A 17,770-nucleotide genomic window follows, 5' to 3' on the forward strand; every position below is an offset into this window, starting at 1 on the left:
CAGACAGCGTCAATAGATGGGAAGCTGGTTATTGGAGTATGAACTCCCTGATTAAGGATCCAATTGATGGGCCAATCAGGGAGCCTTTGCCTTGTACTTAATCAGGAGTGTTCCTCTGACACCTCCAGAGATAGACTACTAACTAATAGTACTCCGTGTATAGCTGTTAGAGATTGTAAAGAAAGGGATTATGGTGAAGGGAACTTCTGCCTCTGAAGACTTATTACAGTTTGAACCCCAAATCAAAGACTAAAATGCTGCCCTGAGCCTTAAAAAAAACCAGCCTTCATTGAAAGCAATGGTCTTAACTGTTTGAGTCAACATGTGACAATAACTCACTGTGAATTTGTATCAGAGAGTTAAATACATAAAGCATTCACCAGGTAACTAGCTTCATAATTATAAATGACAATGTCCCAAATGGAATGCGATGGCTTGTGTGATGAGCTGAATATTTATTCACCTTTTTTTTGAGAGGCAGTACAAAATTACTGATGATATTTGAATAGAATATTAAGCAATCTGATCTGGTGACAGGGCTTGTACTGTTACTAAGCTGTGGATATGGAAATGTACTGATCATTGATGCAAAATTGATGTTGATGCGGGTCGTTTTGTATCATGCCACTAAGATAATGGTGAAATGAAAACTAAAAGCATTTACAAATCAGATAGAAGTTCATTTTGACTGAGATAAGAATTGAAGTGAACTTGTATCTCTGAGAGTGTGGTGGGATTTTAAACAGTTGTAGCTGCTATCACAGTGGGACCCCTGTAATGGTGAACACCAGCAATACTACCCATGGTTACATTGCCAGAAAGCTACAGTTCAGATTCAATAGAGGGAGAACATCAAACGATCCGTTCCTGTTGTAATTTTATGTCAAAGTTCCGTAACTGTCTTAAAAATCCCCGATTGGGAAAAATACGTCGGTGAGAAGTGACTGTCTTCAGTGCATCGAGTAATGAAAGGTGATGATATGTCATCAGGTAGGCCAACACTAAGGTGGCTGATCTGCTGTATCCGAAAGCACAGTGTACAAAGACTTTTCCTGGGAGGGGAGAAAGAACAAAACACCTTAACAATCTGAATAGGTCCATTTGGCATATTGATCTGATTTATTATTGTCACATGTATTGGGATACGGTGAAAAGTATTGTTTCTTCTGTTTTATACAGACAAAGCATACCATTCATTGAGTACATGGGGGAAGGAAAGGAGAGGGTGTAGAATGTAGTGTTACAGTCATAAGGTTTATTAGTCACAAGGCTTACATTAACACTGCAATGAAGTTACTGTGAAAATCCCCTAGTCACCACACTCCGGCACATGTTTGGGTCAATGCACCTAACCAGCATGTCTTTAAGACTGTGGGAGGAAACTGGAACACGCGGAGGAAACACATGCTGACATAAGGAGAATGTGCAGACTCCACACAGACAGTGACCCAAGCTGAGAATTGGACCCAGGTCCTGGTGCTGTGAGGCAGCAGTGCTAATCATTATGCCACCATGGCGTTCCTAGGTCATAGCTAGCGTGTAAAGAAAGATCAGCTTAATATATGGTAGGTCCATCCAAAAGTCAGATGGCAGCAGGGAAGAAGCTGTTCTTGAGTCGGTTGGTATGTGATCTCAGTCTTTTGTATCTTTTTCCCACTGGAAGAAGATGGAAGAGAGAATGTCTGGGGTATATGGGGGATCCTTGATTACGCTGGCTGCTTTGCTGAGGCAGCTGGAAGTGTAGATGGGAGACAGGTTTGCGTGATGGACTGGGCTACGTTCACGACCCTTTGTTGTTTCTTGGTTAGAGCAGGAGCTATACCAAGCTGTGATACATCCAGAAAGGATGCTTCCTGTGGTGCATTTGTACCATCTTTTGTCATTTGTAAGCTTGTTCTTACAATATCACAGCATTAAACCTCCTAGTAATATGACATGGAGATACAAGCCATAGGTACTATTGAGCCATGTCAACATATGAAACATGTCACATGATTTCACTTCATTTTACCTCATGAAATAAATACAGGAAATCATGTGGCTGACTATTAAACAATTCCCGTGAGATTGAACTTCAAGAAGAATGTTTCCCCCAGTGGAATAGCTTGAGTATCTGACTCTGTGACCGGAATCTTACCATTGTTCATGCCAGCAGGATTTTCCCATCCCGCCGCAGTGAACAGAGATTTGGCTGGGCTTCAAATTCTCCGACCTCACTACAGTGGGAGCGTGGCATGAATGGGCAGTAAGATCGTACCCTGTACTTCAGCAAGGATCCAGGTTTTATTGTTAATCCAGGCTGAGATCGATCAGAGCCAGGCCAGTAGAATGACTTTAATCTGTGATTTTAATCAGTGGAAGCAGGAGTTAATCATGTGATGGTGCTAACTGGGACTTGGGTTAGGGTCAGGCTTAGCCTTATTGCCCCATCTCCTGTTCAACAGCATGCCCATAAATAAAAGGTGCAACATACCAACTGATAGCTGTGGAACTATCCCAGTCGGAGGTAAAGACTGCCAGGAGATGAGGAATGGAGTGAGAGGAAAATAATCAGCATTTAAACTCATTGAAATCCTATGTTGCTCAAAAGCTCCCTCTGCTGGTAATTAAAAACCACATTTCAATTACTTCCCATCAGCACCTCAAGCAAATCCACACTTGTTATAAAAACTTTGGTCTTGAAACATCAATCGTACTTTGTGGCCATATCTAGACCAGGATCCATATACGTCAAATCCTGAACCAGTGTTGGATCTTCTGGATTAATCTGTGGGATACAATTCCTTCTGTCAAGAGTGTGGCCTTGGAGCTTGGTCTGGTCAGTGGAGGAATAGTAAAGCTAAGGCAGGACATTGGAAGAACTTTCTTTCTCTTCAACAGTCTTATGGGGGAGGGAATCTTTTACATCCATCTGAGCCTCAGTTTAACATCTTCCCTGGAAAAAGATACCTCTGACACTGCCATTTGTACTCTTAGAAATGCTCTTCCTCCCTCCTGTGGGAAGGCTCACTCCAATTTTCTTCTACATTGCCCTCTGCCCTTTGACCCTGCTATGACCCATGTTCTGGCCCAGTATAAGACTGTGTACACATCACAATTTCCCTACATGGGAGTAGGTGCTTTACGATAGGAGTGATAAAACATGCAGATATGCAATCTGAGTGTTCCATCTTGTCCACAGATAGTCACACAGCACACAAAAGGCCCTTTGGCCCATTGAGTCTGCACTGACAATAACTACCACTAAAATCGCACCAATCCCATATCCTTGAATGTTACGATGTTTCGCATGCTCATTCAAATACATTTATAATTGCTGTCTTTTCCTGAAATGCATTTGATTTTGATAGTGGCCTATAAAATTTAACCCCATGTCCCATCTAAACTGCACCCCCCCCTCCGTCCCACTGCACCAATTAAGATGTTGGGCAGGAGCCCTAACACAAAATCCTGCTACTCTGCAGCCACTTTACACTCGGCAGGGTGTTAATTGGCCCAGGGTGAGACTTCTGCCCCCACTTGGGGAGAAAGTCCCCCGTTCGAGAGCTGTCTCTGATTGGCCAGTATATCTGGAGTCCCAACAGCGCCAGATGCAAGCAGTGGTCAATGCTGGGACTGCAGCCATCTCCTGAAGAAGAGTGGGTCATGGAGACCAGTCTGAAGGTAAGGCTGGGTTATAGACAGGGCCTAGCTGCAAGGCTGCAGTGATGGGGGTGAGGAGCCCCTCAATACCTGTGGAAACCTGTTAGCATGGAGATGGCGGGTGGGTTTGACAGGCTTGTGGGGAGAGGGTTAAAAAAGGGATTATGACTTGAGGGTGGGTGTTGACTCCAATGGACACAGAGGACACCCAATGGAGAAGCTTCCACTCTCCCTTGCCTGACATCGACCCACCCAGTAACAGCTACTGGCTTCTTGGCGTGGGCCTCCCCTTACCCCTGGTAAAATAGCAGTGGGGCAGGATGAGGCACATAAGTAGCCATCAAAAAGCCCCATAAATTGAGACAAACTGAAGGTGTGTGGCCAACTGCGTGACATACTTTACAAAAACACTGGCAGGGGAATGTAAAAGCCAGCCTTGTTCTTAACCAGATCCTCAATTCCAGTGGTCAATTGACTTTTGGGTTTAACTTGTTTAGTATGATTGTTGATGCTGTGGCCTTTCGGTCTAGAGCTTTCTATCTGGAGTGGAAATAATGGCGTATATTCCCTTTTCAAACAAAATAAGCCACACAAACATGGAATAGTGAGATGGATTCATACTAAAACCTTTGCAAATAGGTTTGTGAAATGAGCAGCACGGTGGCACAATGGTTAGCACTGCTGCCTCACAGAACCTGGATTTGATTCCCGGTTTGGGTCACTGTCTGTAAGGAGCAGGTACGTTCTGCGTGGGTTTCCTCCAGTTTCCTCCCACGGTCCGAAAGACATGCTGGTTAACTGCATTGGTCCATGCTAAATTCTCCCTCAGTGTACCCAAACAGAGCCGGAGTGTGGCGACTGGAGGATTTTCACGGTAACTTCATTGCAGTGTTAATATCAGCCTACCAATGACACTAATAAATAAACTTTACTTTACAAAAATACCATAGCTGAACAAAGTGGGATGGTTACATACAAAATTTGGAAGAGCCACACCTTCAAATAGAAAAACAAAGTTTATACCATTCTCTAAAATTGACTGTTGGCTCAAGTTGCACTAACTCTTTGAAGAAATTGCCAGCTTGATTTTTAATCGTGGTCTGTAGAAATGTATACCGTTGATTAATTATTTTGTGAGTGCATATCATGTGCTTGATCTCTTGTGAGGTCTATGAGTTTCCTTTCTACTGACAATCAAAATAGATGATGCTGAGATAACAAAGCTGTTAGTAAGATTAAAATACGCTTGTTAAGATTAGTTCAAGTAGCATTCCCTGACATAGCAACATTTCTAAAACCAATCACTAACGCATCAATTTCCTTGCCCAACACCAAATGTGCCTCTTTTTTTAAAGTTTATTTATTAGTCACAAGTAGTCTTACATTAACATTGCAATGAAGTTACTGTGAAAATCCCTGAGTCGCCACACACTCCGGCACCTGTTTGGGTTCACTGAGGGAGAATTTAGTACGGCCAATACACCCTCACCAGCACGTCTTTCAGCTGTGGAAGGAAACCCACACAGACACGGGGAGAAAGTGCAGACTCCACACAGACAGTGACTCAAGCCGGGAATCGAACCTGGGTTCTTGGTGCTGTGAGACAGCAGTGCTAACCAACGTGCCACCCACCCCACTACAGGAATTTTATGAACAATAAACGTTGGGTGGGATTTTCCAGCCTTTCTTGCCGGTGGGATATTCAGTCCTGTTGAAGGTGAACAGCCGGGGTGGATTCCCCTGTGGGAAGGGGCAGATGAGCCATGCAAAATGGTGTGCACTTCGGCGGGACTGGAAGATGCCACAGACGGCAAATGGCGAGTGGCTTCTGCCACCAGAAATAACACACAAATCCCGGCTATTGATTTCAAAACGTATCAAACAGGCATTTATCAAGTTTCGATAAGGATCTCCAGACGCTGTCACACCTGCTGAGTTTCTCCAGCATTTTCTGTTTCAGGTTTCAGCCTCCGCAGTATTTAGCCTTTATCTTCCAGCTTGGTTGATTTTCCTGTGATTTCATCAAAATATGCCACCCAAAAGTACCCATGCTAACCTGTTGGCATGGTGATGCCCAGATCTTTGGTGGGGGCAGGAGGGAATGGACAGTTTGTAACTTGAGTTTGAGATTCAAAGAGTCTGACTCAGCTTACCTTTGAGAGAAGAAGTATTTTGAACCAAGCAGGGGGGACTATGCCTGGCTGGTGCTAACCCTGTTTTGTGAGAGGCGGAGAAAACAGAGCTGGGTGTAATACATACTTAGTACCACCTGACCCAGCTCCGAGGACTGGCCAGCAGGGAGACCAGTGTGTCAAATTGCCTTCAAAGTATTCATATAGTCTCCCTCACGATGCTCATGTGGGTGACAGAATTGGAGTAGGTTTGCTATTCAAATATCTAAAGTAAAGTTTATTGATTAGTCACAAGTAGGCTTAAATTAACACTGCAATGAAGTTACTATGAAAACCCCCCAGTCGCCATTCTCTGGCGCCTGTTCGGGTACACTGAGGGAGAATTTAGCTTAGCCAATGCACCTAAACAGCACATCTTTCGGATCGTGGGAGAAAACTGGAACACCTGGAGGAAACCCAAGCAGACATGGGGAGAACATGCAGACACTGCACAGATAGTGACCCAAGCTGGGAATCGAACCCAGGTCCCTGGTACTGAGGCAGCTGTGCTAACCACTGTGCCGCCTATTGAGAATTGAACAATGTTATTCATGAGGGAATTCACTAACCAACAATCTGAATAGACCCCTTTCACAATACAGCACTGAAGTCAACTTTGCACAGATTTGGGGAGAATTGTCCCATCATGTTTGTGTTTTTACACTTTTACTCCTTGTCTTCAATTAACTATTGAGTAACTAAGAGTAACTTAGACAGACACATGACTGAGTTGGAGATGGGTGGATATAGGAGAACCTTTTAAATAAGGGTCATTAACATTGGGGCGTCCCTGGTAATGTAAATGGGTATAGTATGATAATAATGTTTTTTTTTCTCTTTCATTCACTGGTTTTAAGTCGGTCCACCTTGTGTCCAACAAGGGGCATACAGGCGCTGGGTCGTACTGGGGCTGCTCTTGGTTGTTCGAGATTGGCCTAGTGCTTCATGTCGTTAGTGTGTGCCTAAACTGGACAAGATACTGGGCAAGACGACAGCTCAGTGACTATCGCTGATTGCTGTGCAGACACATGGATTTGGGCCGCTGTCTGTGGGAGTTTGCGCATTCTCCCTGCGCTTGCGTGGGTTTTCTCCAGGTGCTCCGGTTTCCTCCCACACCCCAAAGATGTGCTGTTAGGCTGATTGGCAGGAATAAATTGTCCCTAAATCAGTTTTCCTCAAGCTGGATGGCCATAAAACATTAGATATGGGTCATGGGTGGAGAGGTGGACTGGTGGTGTTGGGGTGGCGGCGCGGGCTCGTTGGGCCTGTTTCCCGGGCTGATTTTGTTCTTTGTTCTTTATTGAATATCCTTGCCTGTTTTTACAGCCTGGACACATTTTGCATTGCAAATTAATTACAAGCACCAAGAGTCACCAACAAAGTTGCAAATTGTCAATTAGTCTTTTCTTCAGTATTAATGATAAGCGAATTCAGGCACATTTGGGTTTGAACTTCTCAGCAAGAGAAGCGATTCATCACAAATCCACCATATTTTTTCTATTAACGTTGAATGTTCCATGATTTAGGAAACATGAATGGATTGATAATGCCGACAATATCTGCTGTTTAACACCCTAACTCACCCCATCCACCCGATACGGGCTCCTAGTCCAGCAACACCGCCGTCCATCTTGCTTTTCAAATCCATCCTTGACATCTCCCCTTCCCATCCTACATGGGATGATTGAATGGTGGGGCAGACTCGATGGACCAAGTGGCCTAATTCTGTCCCTGTATCTTGTCTTACGGGATAGCTGCAGTGTTCTAGTTCTGGTGTCTTGGACATCTCAGTAGCAGGGGATACAGAAACCCCTGCTTTTTTGAAGACTAAAACAAAGTAGATTAGTTTAAAGTAAGGACCACAGTGTGCCTCACTTACAGACAATCGGTCTGTATAGTGTATATATAGGCACATATCTAATCTTTTTGAACCAGTAAATAGATGTATTTCTGTATTTTCTTGTGCGCTTTTGCTAACAAGAAATTTAGCCCGAAACATAATGGGGAAATAATCTTAAGTAGACAGATCACATTCTTTTGGAACATTAAAGTATGGAGCATATACCCTATTATCAGGGGCAGGACAGAAAGCTACAAGCTAGCAAGTTATTTGAAAGTGAATAGAAATATTCAGCTTCTGGCTGCAATGAATATACATTCTGCCTCCACTGGTAAGGGGACACAAAACAGGCAAGAAAGATGATTCCCATCTGGCTCTCAGGACTGCAGATATTAGGAATGACCCTTGAACCTACTGGATTTGCGTAGGTAAGGCTACTAGCGAATGGGGGGAAGAATTTCTGTGTTCGGTTGACCAATGAATTTCTAATTCTGCGGGAAGGTAGAATGCTATTGGCCCAAGTAAATAAGGTGTATTAATGTACTTGGACCATCCAGCTTGGATGGCAGGTGAGGCAGGAAGATCAAATCTTCGGAAATGTGAATCTGTTGTGCTCATGTGATGTAACGTCAGAGAGAAGTTGAAATCCTCTGACTATCTCTCTCCAACACGTGTTGTCTCTGTTAGCTGAGATCAGCTGAATACAAGACTCTCCAGAGACACACCGCGAGAAAACCATCTGACATTCTCCAATCTACTTCACTCCACCTTTGCGCACGACTCCAGCTGCTCTACCCTCTAAAATTCTCTCCCTGACCTCTCCACCTCCATAACTCTCTCCTAATCTATGAAGCATGTTAAAACTTATCTCTTTGACCGAGTTTTTGCTTACCTGCCCTAATAGCTCATAATGTGACTCAAATTCTGTTTGATGTTGCTCCTGTGAGGGGCCTTGCAATGTTTTACTTTGTTAAAAGTTCTAAAAATATGTAAATTGTTATTGGACAATTTTAAAAAAATATGGGTTTAATCTGTTTTTGCTTTGGCCCCAATTTAAAATGCATTCGCACATTCAACTTGGGAGAAGGAGTAGGCCATTCAGCCCCTCGAGCCTGCTCTGTCATTTAGTAAGATGGCCGATCTGATTATAGCCTCAACTCCACATTCCCACCTACCCCATAATAACAACTCCTTCGTCAGTCAAGAATTTATCTACTTCTGCTTTAAAAATATTCAGTAACCCTGACCCCCATTATCTCTCTGGGGAAGTGAGTTCAGACACATGACCCAATGAGAGAACAAAAATTCTTCTCGTTTCTGTCTTAAGTGGGAGACCACCTCATTTATAAACTGTTCCCTAGTTCTAGTCTCTCTCATTAGGGGAAACGTCATCTCTGTATCCACCCCATCGAGTCCCCTCAGGATCTTGTCTGTTTCAATACTATCACTTCTCATTCTTCTAACCTTCAAGGGACACAGTAATCAGTCAAGTGAATCTCCTCTGAACTGCTAAGTTAAAATACTAAATTTCCTGCGAATTAAAAATGTTCAAGCTCACCGGTTCTCATATCAAACATTATGATGGGAGGTTTCACGGGTTAACAACAGCGCAGCGATTTCACAGAGTGGGATTTTCCAGCCCCCACGGTTTGTTCCGTGCCAGTGAAGACAGCATGCCATTGGTTGCTGGTGGGATCTTCCAGTCCTGCTGACATCCATGACATTTTGCGTGGTTCGCCCATCCCTTTGTTGGAGGATCCTTTGGCAAGACTGGAAGATCCTGCCACTGGGGAGGGCTGGAACAATCAACCCATAGAAGTGCAGACCAGAATGAAGACATTCAGCCCATCAAGTCTGCACGAGCTCTTTTGAGGAGTAATCCAATTAGTCCCACTACCCTACTCTTTCCCTCATGTCCCTGTAATTACATCTGCTTCAGATACTTACTCAAAAGGTGAATATTGAATTTGTACTCCCTTAGGCAAAGCCCATTCCAAATCCTAACCCCACATTGCATAAAAAAACTCCTCATATCACCTCAAGTCATGTTGGAAATTGCTTAAGATTTCTGCAACATTGGAAACAGCTTCTCTTAATTTTCTCTTCAAAACCCTTCTTGACTTTAAACATCCGATTTGTTCCGAATTGTCAGGCAGTTTAATTTTAGTGATAGTTTTGAAATGCATCTTTAAATATCTTGAATTACTGCAGTGACAAACTAAACCTTGGTGCATTGGTGATGAATTTACTTCCCCTGAGTATTGTGTGTCTCCTGAGGTTATTGTTCAGAAGAAGCAGTTCCGTATGATATTTGTACACATTAGAGCCCAATCTTCATTACATCGACTTTCAACTAGTTAAATGACAACCTGCCTTCGTTTGAGGCGATGAAAGTCCTTTTCTTTTTTCAAGCTTGTTCCCCACCCCACATCCACCACCTCCATTGTTTTGGAAAAAGAGATGAGGTAAAACAGGTAGATAAAACAATGCGGTGGTTCAGCGGTTAGCATTGCTGCCTCTCAGCGCCAGGGATCTGGGTTCGATTCTGGCCTTGGGTGACTGTCTGTGTGGAGTTTACACGTTCTCCCTGTGTCTGCGTGGGTTTCCTCCACATGCTCTGTAGTTCAAAGATGTGCAGGTTAGGTTAATTAGCCATGTTCAATTGCCCCTTGGTATGAGGGAGATTAGTAGGGTAAATATGTGGGGTTACAGGGATAGGCCTTGGGTGGGATTATTGTCAGTGTAGACTCAATGGGCCAAAGGGCCCCTTTCTACACTGTAGGGATTCTAATGGAGTAAATCTAGAAATAATTGGATTTTAAGCTCTGGAATTCAGGCAGTCTGTTAATCGGTCTCTTTTTACTTTGATGAAACCCAGATACCATGCCTGATTTTTTTTTCCAGCGAATTATAGGGCCAAAATCTGAAGCTGGACGTTGTTGTGTCACAGATAGGGCCAAGGGCCTGATACATAAATACTGATTAAACCTGAATGGTGAGTGAACATGTGGTTCACTCACAGGAATAAAGGAATTATTGGATGTCCATCAGGAGGTGGAGTCCAAACTGATTTCCCAGTCCTAACCAAAGGTGGTCAAATCAAATGGAAAGCCTCTGATGAATGTTTCAGATCAGTACTGGCTGACTAATATCTGAGCTAAATAGATTGAGGATTGAACCCATGACCTCTCCAGTTTGTGTAGTTCTGTTAATTACCTTAATCAGCTGAGTTGCTGGGAGAATGTTATGCATATCATTAGAATCATAGAATGATAGAATCCTACAGTGCAGAAAGAGGCCATTCAGCCCATCAAGTCTGCACCGAACACAATCACAGGTCCTATCCCCAAAACCCCATGCATTTACCCTTGCTAGTCCCCCTGATACTAAGGGGCAATTTAGCATGGCTAATACACCTAACCCGCACATGTTTGGACTGTGGGAGGAAACCAGAGCACCTGGAGGAAACCCACGCAGACACAGGGAGAAGGTGCAAGCTGCACACAGACAGTCACCCAGACTGGGAATCAAACCCAGATCCCTGGCGCTGTGAGGCAGCAGTCTAACTACTGTGCCGCCCTTAAGTAAATATCGGGTGGGATTTTACAGCCTCGCTCATCCCGAAAACGTAAAATCCCGCCCAAGGTCAACAGACATTCCTATTGTCCGCCCCTCGCCTGTTCCGATTCCCGTGGCGGGTGGGCTGGTAAAATTCCAGCCCTCGTCATTTCCCAATGTAACACAAGTAAGAATTAAGACACCAAAAGAGAAAATGCTAGAAAATCTCAGCAGGTTTGGCAGCATCTGAAGGAGAGAAAAGACCCCTTTGACAAAGGGTCATCTGGACTCGAAAGATCAGCTCTTTTCTCTCCTTACAGATGCTGCCAGACCTTGCTGAGATTTTCCAGCATTTTCTCTTTTGGTTTCCGAGTCCAGCATCTGCAGTAATTTGCTTTTATTAGGACAGCTTATCATGCTATATGATTCCTTACCTCCCAGTACATACAGTGCCCGATGTATATATTCACTTGCAGAAGAGAAATGGGCAGTGATGTCGAAATTTGGTAAGTCACGACCTTCAATGCCATAATAATCCATACTGGTACCATAGAAATCCTGGCATCCACTGGAAGCAATCTGTTTGTGTGCAGCGTTTAATACATGAGTGATACCCAACTTCCACAGGTGGAATCTATCATGGGCTATTGTCCTAGTGAGGCAAGATACATCAGAAAATACTTTACTAATGTACAATCATATTTGCTTGTCATTTCTTGTACTGTTAGTGGAGCATTGTGCTTCTCAAGATAAGGGACACTGGCAATAAATCCGGACACAACGGCCAGAATTTTACCGCCTTGCCCACTTCAGAACCAGGGTGGACAAGGCCTCGGGCAGGATGTTATGAGGCTCAGGTGGGCGATGTGGTAAAATTCTGACAGTTGTGTCAGCAATAAATTCTCCCTTCTCAGGAACTGCATGCCCAGACGCAAGTTAATGTTCCCTTTCCTCTCTCCAGTCCCCAGTGCAGGGTGTAGAGGAGATTGGCCAGAATGGATGCAGTACAAGGGGTTTTAGTGACAAATTTCGATCGCGGAAGGCGGGATTCTTCTCTCAAGATGAGATCATAGAATCTTAGAATCATAGAATCCTACATTCTATGCCATTCAGCCCATTGAGACTGCACCGACCACAATCCCACCCAGGCTCTATCCTCATAACCCTATGCATTTACCCAAGCTAGTTCCCCTGACACTATGGGATAATTTAGCATGGCCAATCAGCAACACATCATTGGACTTGTATACCTCTACCAAAGTGCTCTTCAATCTCAAGGTAATGACAGATTTGGATAAGGCCTTCAGGAAATATTGTTCCCATCAGCTGATGCAACGACTAAGGGACAACAGGTTTAAGGTTTAAGCGAGAGATACAGCCGAGATGGTGGGGGGGATGGAAATGTGAGGAAAGAACATTTTTACCCTGAGTGTAGTAGGCCGGAACTTGCTGCCTGGGAGCAGAGACAATGGGCAGAGCTTTCTGCTTTGCAAAATTATTTGGAAAATTGGAATGGAAGGAGGTAAACTTGCAGATCAACAAGGGACGGAGCAGGGGGAATGGGACTGGCTGCTTCACACAAGCCGATTGGCTTCCTTCCTTGCTGTAACTGAATCTACGGTTCAATGGGAGGGATTTTCTGCAACCGCCCCACCCCCCATGCCCCCACAATGGTGTGTTTTCCATTGGCTGCCAGTGGAATCTTCCAGTCCTGCATTTTGTCTATGGCATTTTGCGTGGTGCACCCGTCCTGCCACAGTTGGGGGCGGGGTGGTTGCTGAAAGACCCATCCTATAACACCATGGTTTGCAACCTCCCTGGAAGGAATGCCAATTGGTTTAACACAGTGAACCCACAGCAATAAGGAACTGCGTTTGAGATGTCAAACTGTCACCTCAGCCTCTGGCCTGAATCAAGTCAGGTCTTGAAGCTGAAACGATTGTCCTTGCTTAGTCTGCCGGCTGACACACGATTCAAAGTGTTTAGTGTAGTGTTTCACATCTCTATAACCCATGACACTGCCACTTTGTTGAAACATAAGTTTGCAGGTTGCGGTTCATTGGGCAAGCAGCAAGCCAGGCACTTCACATCTGCTGTTTTATTTATTGTTACTTTAGCATGCTGGTGTTCCCTTACTCACTTTGACATACATTGATTGCAAAGGGATACACTAGTAATTACTTGAGGGAACCTCAGGGAATGGTTCATCTGCTTATCTCTCAAGCTCCTAGTTACAAATTCCTGAAATGTAACTCCACTGAGATGTTTAGTTCAGTGCAACGCAGCACAGTAGGTGTACCTACCCCACGTGGACTGCTGCCATTCAAGAAGGCAGCTCACCCACTACCTTTGCATGGGCAATGGGGGATTGGAAATAAATGCTGGCCTAGCCAGCAACGTCATGTCCTGTAAATAATTTTTTTTAAAAAGCCATCCAGGTAAAAAAAATTGTTTCTTTTGTCAGGTCCTGAGTTAATCATTTTCCTTTCTCCATCCTGCCAGCTTTAGCTGACCATCTCATCTGAAGGTTTAACCCTTCCTGTCCAGTGGGATGAAGCTGGTGGACAGGTGAACTGAAACAGTTTAGCTCCCTGATCCATTCCTGCCAATCTCTGGTCTTAAAGCCATTGGCAGGTGAAAGGTCCAGCAGACCCTGACAATCACCTCATGCATTAATGTCCACCGTGATTGGAAAGATAATGATTGCGCTGTAACCAGAATCCAAGTGGTGAGATACTGTGGCTACCTCACCAAACTGAACCAGGCTGACATTTTGTGGGAAAAACAAAGGAAAGTGTGTAACTTGGCGATTGGCCACTAGGTAAGTGAGACTAGCGGCATTGACTCAACTTGCTGACTTTCCTGTTTCCTTTGAACAAAATGTCTGGTCTAGTCTCGATTTCTAACAGAACCTCCTGGCTACACCTGGGAATCCACCTCATGAGGAATGCCGGAGCAGAACACAAGCTCTAATGAAGAAGTCATGTTCAACTCGGGGCAGCACGGTAACGCAGTGGTTAGCACTGCTGCCTTACAGCGCCAGAGACCCAGGTTCGATTCCTGGGCTTGGGTCACTGTCTGGGCGGAGCTTGCACATTCTCCTTGTGTCTGCATGGGTTTCCTCCGGGTGCTCTGGTTTCCTCCCACAGTCACAAGATGTGTGGGTTAAGTGGATTGTCTATGCTAAATTGCCCCTTAGTGTCAGGTGGGATAAATATATGTGGTTATGGGGATAAGGCCTAGTTGGGATTGTGGTAGATGCAGATTTGATGGGCCGAATGGCTTCCTTCCGCAGTGCAGGATTTTATGATTCCATGAACTCTGTTTCTCTGGCTATAGAAGTTGCCCAGACCTGCAGAGTATTTCCAGAATTTTCTGTTTTTGTTTTCAGATTTCCAGAAACCACAGTATTTCCTTTCATGTTATCCAATCCTCAATGTGCTGTGTCTTCTGTACCAGGCATTGATCATTATTGCTCTATTTCTCCCAGGTTGAAGGGCATTCATTATTTTCTGTTTCATTGCTGAATTATTTGGGTCATAAAAACCTCCTCGTCATTTTATAAAGCACCAAAGCTTCCCAACAATGAGTTTCCAGAGGCATTCATTGAACGTAAATCCAGGCAATTGTGACAAACACAATTCTTCTCCTCTGTGTCAAAGCTGCTGCTGAATAACTGGTTGGCTATCAGTCTGTGGCCATCATTCACCTGGATCCCCAGAAATCCCTCCACAAAGTCAAAGGCTGGTGAGGTGGAGTGAATTACCACACCTCTCATCAAAACTATTGCCCCTCTAACTTTACCTCCCGTTTTGCAAGTTACTTTTCTTCCTCCTCATTAGCAATCCCTTTGCCAGTTCGCTGTTCATTGTATGACTGGCATGGATTCTTCATTCATTTGTGGGACATGGGTGTCGCTAGCTGGGCCAGCATTTATTGCCCATCCTTAGTTGCCCTTGAACTGAATGCCTTGCTAAGCCATTTCAGAAGGCAGTTGAGAGTCAACCACGTTGCTGTGGCTCTGGAGTCACATGTCGGTCAGACCGGGTAAGGATGGCAGATTTCCTTCCTGAAAGGACATCAGTGAATCGGTTGGGTATTTCCGACAATCAACAATGGTCATCTGTAGATTCTTAATTCCAATACTTTTTATTGAATTCAAATTCCATCACCTGCCATGATGGGATTCAAATCCGGGTCCCCAGAACATTAGCTGAGTTTCTGGATTAATAGTCTAGCGATAATACCATGAGGCTATCCCCTCTCAAGAGAGGAGCTCACTGATTCTTCTCCCCTCTATTGCTTTGACATAAAAGTGAGACCCCCTCCCACCCCACCACCGATTTTTGTGAAATAGTCCACAATTAACTCAGAAGCAGGCCTTAAATCCCTTGTTTCCATTCTCCACCCCCACTCCTGGCTACACCTGGGAATCCGCCTCATGAGGAATGCCGGAGCAGAATGCAAGCTCTAATGAAGAAGAGTCATGTTCAACTTGGGGCAGCACGGTAACACAGTGGTTAGCACTGCGGACCATAAGACAAAGGACCAGAAGTAGGCCATTTAGCCCATTGAGCCTGTTCCAATACAGCTGCTAATCTTTAAATAAAACACACAACAGGATTGGGCAGTTTACAAAAGTATTAAGCTGGCCCTGTGGTGAGAATTTGCAAGGCTTCAGCAGCGCGCCCTGAGCGTAATTTTAAAATCTAATGACTGATTAGACACTCTTCAGCAGATATTACCTTCATTCAGTCTGTGTGCAATCAAAACCCTGACCTTCCGGTTGCTTGCTATTTTAACACACAATTCTGCTCCCATGCCTGTCCATGGCTTGCCGCAATGTTCCAGTGAAGCTCAACACTAACTGGAGAAACAGCATCTCATCTTCTGGCACTTTACAGCCTTCCAGTCTCAACATCAAATTCAACAACTTCAGATGATTTGCTCTGCCCCACCTTGGCCCCCTTTTATTTTCATTCTATTTTATTTAGTTTTTTTTTAACTGTTCTTTACCTTTTATTTCTTTATGGTCTTTCTTCATTTTTTCTTTCCTCCCCCCCCCCCACCCCACCCCACCCCACCCCATTTCATCCCCCTTCCATTTCCTTTTCTTCCCCGCTTCCCCTTTTCTACATCTCCCTCTGTTCCATTCACCCCTTCCCCAACATCTCCATCTGTTACAGCTTCTCTGCCATTTGGCCATTCACACCCTTTATTCTCTCTGTGGATAGCCATTAGCAGTCTTTCCCCCTGGTTTCTATGGTTATGACTCATCTTTCATTCCCTCCCCCTGCAGTATAAATATCTCCCACTTTCTATGTCTTTTACCTTTGGCAAAGGACTCGAAACATCAGCTCTCTTCTCCCAAAGAGAATATGAACATAGAACCCTATGGTGCAGAAACAGGCCCTTTGGCCCATTGAGTCCTCACCAACCACAATCCCACCCAGGCCCTAACCCCATATCCCTACACATTCACCCACTAATCCCTCTAACCTACACATCCCAGGACACCAAGGGGCAATTTTAGCATGGCCAATTAACCTAACCTGCACATCTTTGGACTGTGGGAGGAAACCAGAGCACCTGGAGGAAACCCACACAGACATGAGGAGAATGTGCAAACTCCACACAGACAGTGACCCAAGCTGGGAATTGAACCCAGTACCCTGGCGCTGTGAAGCAGCAGTGCTAACCACTGTGCTACCATGCCGCCCTTACAGATACTGCCAGACCTGCTGAGATTTTCCAGCATTTTCTCTTTTTTTTTGTTCCAGATTCCAGCATCTGCAGTAATTTGCTTTTATTACCTCCTTTCCCTTGCCTAATATCTGCCCCTTGCCCTCACCCCTAACCCCCCGACTCACAGGTTTCACTGAAAAGCACTGATCTTGCCAGCACTATTCCTACTGTTTGGAACTGCACTCACATGTCTCCAATGTACAGATTAGGCCAGACCTCATCGATGCGGCTGAGTGGAACTCTGTTGTTGCGTAAGATTTCCTCCAGCTCCATGACTGTGGGAGTGTTGGCCTTTGGAGTAGAGTTCTCGGAAAAAGTGGGATCGCCGCTGGATTGAGTTACTTTGTTTGATGCCATTAGAACCTGTTTTGTTATTTCTGTGGTTCAGAAGCACTGTTCAGTGTTTACCATGCGGAGTCCTGCCCTGCCAGCCTTGGATCAAGGCCAAACTACGTGATGTTTATCAACAGGTGCGAATACAGATTCTGCTGAGCAACACGATACTCTAACTCAGTCTCTAAATTCAGATCATACAGGTTCCAGAGTAAAATGCTATTTAGGAAAGAATGAAAGGTAAAATAAATGAAAAAAATTCTTTTGGGTGGGATTTCTGGCCTCTCATGTGTCACACACAAGATACTCCATTTTGACAAGGCCTCCAATTAGGTCAACTTCAACAGCGATGAAGTGAGCCAGGACCCTGGAGCAGTGGGATTTGCAGCGATCCTCAGAGGCCATTGACTATTCATGAGGTTCCTTGGCAAGGCACGTTTCAAAACTCTGACTCAAGAACAGCTTCTTGCTATTCTCTCTT

General features: G+C 44.6%; 1 protein-coding gene across 1 annotated transcript; it reads right to left on the reverse strand.

The window, feature by feature from the left end:
- Window positions 1-311: 311 nt before the first annotated feature.
- Window positions 312-17,374, reverse strand: LOC145360563 (dual specificity protein phosphatase 13A-like). Its single transcript, XM_080215863.1, has 3 exons — window positions 17,144-17,374; window positions 11,646-11,863; window positions 312-1,052 (listed from the first exon to the last, which is right to left on the reverse strand). Exons 1-3 carry the CDS (start codon window positions 17,311-17,313, stop codon window positions 853-855), a joined length of 588 nt encoding a protein of 195 aa, XP_080071989.1. The 5' UTR covers window positions 17,314-17,374; the 3' UTR covers window positions 312-852.
- Window positions 17,375-17,770: the final 396 nt, after the last annotated feature.

Source organism: Carcharhinus amblyrhynchos, chromosome 31 (assembly GCF_965287045.1).
Source record: "Carcharhinus amblyrhynchos chromosome 31, sCarAmb.v2.hapA, whole genome shotgun sequence".
In the NCBI taxonomy this organism is placed as follows: domain Eukaryota; kingdom Metazoa; phylum Chordata; class Chondrichthyes; order Carcharhiniformes; family Carcharhinidae; genus Carcharhinus; species Carcharhinus amblyrhynchos.